This window comes from Nicotiana attenuata, chromosome 5 (assembly GCF_001879085.1).
Source record: "Nicotiana attenuata strain UT chromosome 5, NIATTr2, whole genome shotgun sequence".
Taxonomy (NCBI): Eukaryota; Viridiplantae; Streptophyta; class Magnoliopsida; order Solanales; family Solanaceae; genus Nicotiana; species Nicotiana attenuata.
Window position 1 is genome coordinate 9,937,097 of NC_031993.1, and position 5,789 is coordinate 9,942,885.

A 5,789-nucleotide genomic window follows, 5' to 3' on the forward strand; every position below is an offset into this window, starting at 1 on the left:
CGACAAATTTTGGAGAAAAATTGAGATTTTGCTTTTTCAAAATCAAAAATAAAACAGATTTAGGGGAATGAAAGAATAATGTCCATCTTTTTTCTTTTTCTTTTTTTTTTTTTTTGTCCATCTTGGAGAATGAAAGATTGAATTCTACAATATTCATGTAAGTTTTTCACAAAATATCTCTCAAAATTTACAATATTTTTATAGCTCTATTTTTTATTAGCCGAATCCCCGCACTCGTATTCATATTCGGATCCGCATCCCCGACTTTTAAATTTAGATTTTGCCGAATCCGATACTCGAATCCGTCCCCGTATCGGATACTCGCACCCGAACCCGAGCAACTTAGATGAAAACAGGTGTACCAATAAATCTCGTGACTGACAAAATCAAAGATAAGAAAAATATAACAGATCCTAATATTTAGGCTCAAGGATGATCGTTTGTTCTTGAGTTTGATTGATCAATATTTTACTTGATGCTTAATCTTGAATTTGATATGAGCACTATGATTATATTATCACCATCACCACTAACAAGAAATTTTTATCTTGAATACTCTAATTTGATTTGTATTCGTTCTTGATCTTCGAATACTTGAAACTTGTGTAAAAATGCTTCAATAGTTGCAACTTATAGAGAAATTCTTGAAATTTTTATCTTCGGCGCTCTCTTGCTTCTTCTTGTTGTGAATGTAACCCCTTTATGTAGGTATGAGCTAGGCTGCTAGCCTCCAAAAGTTTATGTTGAATGCACTTAGTAGGAACTTAAACTTCAGTAGCTTTAATCATGGAAGCATCTCTTTTTTTTCTCCTGTTATTCCTTCCTTATTTATTTTTAGTTTTTGTTGCTCCACCTTTTATTCTTCCTCAATGTCTTCTCTGTTTTTGGAGTTTACTTTCGTTTTTCTCCTTTCTTTTTAAGTTTCTCTTTTCTTTTCCTAGGACCTTCCCATTTAACAACTTAATATAAATATAGTGGGAAGTACTTTTTTACTTTACACTTTCATAGTCTTTGAATAATGTAAGTTAGGAATTACCTCTTTGCTTATTTAACTAAAACTATTCTAACTAAAGGTATCTAAATTAAAATTTTATTTTTAATATGCCTTTTATTAAATATATATAGCTTTTTAGTTTTTCTTTTCTGTTCTATCTCTTTTTTAATTTCTTTTCCTCCTCCACCTGACTAGCAACATGGCCGATGGCACCACCGCGTTGCAACTTCCAAATTTCTCTGCCACTACCACAAGCCGTATTTAGCAAACCCCCCCCCCCCCTCCCTCCCAAAAAAAAAAATAATCCATCAAGAGGCCACCCTATACCCAATTTCAAAATCAACAGTAAGCCACCAAAACAACGTTGAAGCACCAAGTTGATGTTGGAATAAATGGATCTATGATCTATAAGGAGAAAGCTTGTGGAAAAGAAAGCATTTTGCAGAAGATGGATGATGAAGAAGAAAAGCTAAGGTTGAAGACGGACAAAACTAAGACACAATCCTAATTTTGACTACACTAAGGCAGTCAATGAGCCACGTGGCTTCATCTCAGCTGCTCAAAGTTATGTTGATAGATTAAATCCGGTCCGTCCAAATTACACTCAAAATCTGGAAGATTCTCACATGCACGTAATGTGTCATTTAAAGAAGGAATGATGTGTTAGTTATTTTGTTAGACACACACAAGTAGTATTAGGACAAGTGTACAAATTTCATAGGCCATTCTTTTATTCCTTTTGTTTCTTTTCTAGAAATACATGTATATAAATAGAGGGTCCTTGTACAGATGATACTATTCAGAAATACAGAAAAGTTCTCTAATTATACTCTCAATTTTTTTCATGGTATCAGAGCAGTAGCTCTTCTTCCTCGTCTTCTTCTTTTCTTTCTCCAGATTTTCTGATCTTCTTCTTCAACTATGGCTCCTGGTTCAGATGTCAATGAAACTCCACTCACACACACCCCTTCTTCTTCAACAACAACAGGCAATGGAAACTCCATTGATTCTACTCATCCTTTCTTCCTTCATGCTTCTGATGCACCAAGTATGATACTGGCGAACACACCATTTGATGGTCGTGGCTATGCTGGTTGGAGTAGATCCATCCTCATCTCATTGTCAGCTAAGAACAAATTGGGCTTCATTGATAGCTCATGCCCTATGCCACCTCTTACAGATCCTAATCACTCAATCTGGAGCAGATGCAACCACATGGTAACCTCTTGGTTATTGAATTACCTCACCAAGGTCATTGGTGACAGTGTTCTCTACTCAAAAACTGCTAAGGACCTTTGGTTAGATCTGGAGCACAGATTTGGGCAACCTAATGGTGCCAAGCTATACCACCTGCAAAAGGAACTTGCTGATTTAGTACAAGGAACTGCTGACATTGCTACTTATTTCACTAGAATGAAACGACTATGGGATGAAGTAGACACTCTTTTCGAAGAGAGAGAAAGAAACCTCCCTAACTCAGAAAGGCCCAGACTGCGCTGAGGAAAGAATGGCACTTTACAAATAAGAAGAGGGGCAATGAGAGCAGAGAAAGAAAGCTAACCTAAAGGTAATTATTTCTCTAAAGGGCGACGCAAACGTGAAGGTCATTTTCCTTACTGGCACTGAAAACCTTCAAGGACAGGCGTAAAGCCCTCCTCACTGGTTGGCAGAGACCCTATTCGATCGTATGGACCTATTCCCATTTATGGCACAGTATCCCAAGCAGTAAGGCTCTGTAGAGCTAGTCTCCCTTGAGACCTGCTGCCGCAAAAGCTCTTTCTGCTGCTCCTTCGCCTGCGGATTAAGCTGTAGAAGGCAAGCAAGCAAACCTTGGCAACTGGCAATTTCAAGGATCAGGGGAGGTATGAAATGGTTATCTCGGCTGGGAATCAAGCCCCAACACAAAGAGCTGTGGGCCAGGTTGCTTTGCTTTATCGGATCAATCAGTGTGCAGTGGGCAAGCTCTTTCCCAAGTCGCTGAGCTGTTTAACAGAGGGAAGGTCAAAGAGCTGTGGGGCTAGGAGTGTTCTCAATCTTAGCATTCCGAGACAAAGCCTGGGTCGTCGAACTAAAGAATCTCAGCATTGGCCATAAAAACGCGTTTGAAGGCCTGTTTCTGGGACTGATAGGGAGGGGTCTAAAACTTTAATTTCTGCTATATCAACCTTCCAAACCAAAAGGGGATTCCGCTCCTACCGCTAAAGCATTGTTTCGGCCCCTGCTTCCAGAAGAGTTGGTGCAAAAGTCATTGTAGTCCAAATAGCGTATTTCCGGTTAGGGGCCTAAGACTCACTAAAGCAATTGTAGCTATTCACTCCTTCTAGTTCTAGTGAATTTCGCTCCAAATAGCATAAAAAGAAGCTTGAGTTCAATTAGGGGGGAACCCTCTGTAGTCAACCTGCTCCCAATGAAGAGGTAAGGGGCGTAGCGATGAAGTCGAACAGGGTTGGTAAATTCACCGGGTGACTCGAAAGCAGGCTCTTAAAGACCACTCCTAGCGCGTCAGTCATTTCGCTCCCAAAGAGCTCCCTAAAAACGTTGCCAATATCGANATTGAAGCCTAGTGTCACAGAACCTAGAACCCTGTCTTCCAACATTGCAACTTCTTTTTCTAGTTCAGCTAATAGATTGTTGCCTGCATCTTTTTCTAATTCTATTTCAGCTTCTTTTCCTTTTCCTATTTTAGCAAAATCAGAATCTGATGTAAAACTATGGCATGTAAGATTGGGGCACTTGCCTTTCAATGCAATGAAATATATCAGTTCCATTTCATTTGTTTCTAACTCTAGTTATCATTGTGATGTTTGTCCATTAGCAAGACAGTCTAGATTACGATTTCCACTCAGTCATATCAAAACAAAACAACCTTTTGAATTAATACATATTGACACATGGGGTCCTTATAGAACTCCTACTCATAATGGATACAAGTATTTTCTCACTATTGTGGATGATTTCAGTAGAGCCACTTGGACTTATCTACTGAGCACAAAGGGTAGTGCATTTTCAGTTCTAAAATATTTTTTGAGTATGGTGGAAAGGCAATTTAATTCTAAGGTCAAGATTATCAGGTCAGATAATGCTCTAGAATTGGGAAGCAGTACTGCAGCTTCATTGTTCTTACTGTCACAAGGTATTTTGCATCAGACTTCATGTGTGGGAACTCCTCAGCAAAATGGCATTGTGGAGAGGAAACATAGACATCTGTTAGAAATTGCTAGAGCTTTACTTTTTCAATCTAAGGTGCCTCTTTGTTATTGGGGAGAATGCATCCTAACAGCTACATTTCTTATCAACAGATTTCCATCTAGAGGCTCAAAGGACATACTCCCTATCATCTACTGTTTGGTAAAGCACCTTCTTATTCTTTCTTAAGAAGTTTTGGTTGTCTTTGTTATGCTTCTACCTTGTCACATAACAGAGGAAAGTTTGATCCTAGGGCCATGGCATGTGTATTCATGGGCTATCCTGCTAGTCAAAAGGGATATAAATTGTTAAATCTCACCACCAGGAACTTGTTTGTCTCCAGGGATGTTCATTTCATTGAACACATCTTTCCCTTCTCCCATATGCCTCAAGACAATCCCTCTACATACCCTAATCCTATTTTTCCTATACCCTCTTCCACCTCAGATACTCCCTCACAACTTAACTCCCCTGTCCCACAAGATTGCCCTACACCTGATGTTTCACCTAGTTCCTCTTCTCACCAGGATACTTCCCCTGTTCCGACTTCTTCCATTTCACTTATACCTCCTTCTCCTCCTGTTCCACTTAGGAGATCTAATAGGGATAACATAGGCACTCTACCTAGTTATCTTAAGGATTATGTCTGCAACAACATCTACCTCACTGATGTCACCACTTCCTGTCTCACCTCTCCTTGTTCCCCCTCTCCCTTTGCTTTCTCTGCTCTCACTAGCTCTAATCAACACCTCTTCCAATCAGTATCTTCTATTACAGAACCTACCTCCTACTCCCAGGCTTGTTCTCACCCTGGTTGGGTGCAAGCTATGAATTCAGAACTTAAGGCTCTAGAAGAGAATCTTACCTGGGATGTGGTGCTTTTGCCTACTGGGAAAAAGACTTTACCCTACAAATGGGTCTATAAAGTCAAACACAATGCTGATGGATCTATTGAAAGACTCGAGGCACGATTGGTTATAAGGGGTGATGTTCAGAGAGAAGGTATTGATTACACAGAAACCTTCTCTCCAGTTGTCAAGATGACCACAATCAGATGTTTGCTTTCTATTGCTGTCAAGAAAGGTTGGTCTATCTCTCAATTTGATGTGAGCAATGCTTTCTTACATGGGGAATTACAAGAAGAAGTTTATATGAGGTTTCCTGCTGGTTTACCTTCCCCAAGTCCCAACCATGTTTGTCGACTTAAGAGGTCTCTTTATGGTTTAAAACAAGCCTCCAGGCAGTGGTATGCCAGGCTTGCAGGGGCACTCAGTTTCAAAGGTTTTTCTGCTTCTCTTAATGACTATTCTCTGTTCTTTAAGAGAACAAGTCATCTTATCTCCATTGTTGCAGTATACGTTGATGATATACTACTTACAGGAGATAATCTAGCTGAATTAACAGACCTCAAAATATTTTTACATTCTGAGTTCAAAATGAAGGATCTTGGACCACTTCATTATTTTTTAGGGATGGAAATTTTGCGAGAAGACAAGGGAATGATTGTTACTCAAAGGAAATTTACCTTTGATTTGCTCCACGAGTTTGACTGCTCCAATCTCCCTTCAGTTTCTTCACCACTGGATCCCTCTTCCAAATTGATTGCTGA

The 5,789-nt window shown here is 39.5% G+C and overlaps 1 protein-coding gene across 1 annotated transcript; it reads left to right on the plus strand.

Moving 5' to 3' along the window:
- On the plus strand, positions 1,916-2,494 carry LOC109225952. Its single transcript, XM_019390758.1, has one exon. The coding sequence runs from the start codon at positions 1,916-1,918 to the stop codon at positions 2,492-2,494; it is 579 nt and encodes a 192-aa protein (XP_019246303.1).

Excerpts from the sequence above, each read along its gene's own strand:
- LOC109225952 (XM_019390758.1), top strand. The coding sequence starts at position 1,916 with ATGGCTCCTGGTTCAGATGTCAATGAAACTCCACTCACACACACCCCT.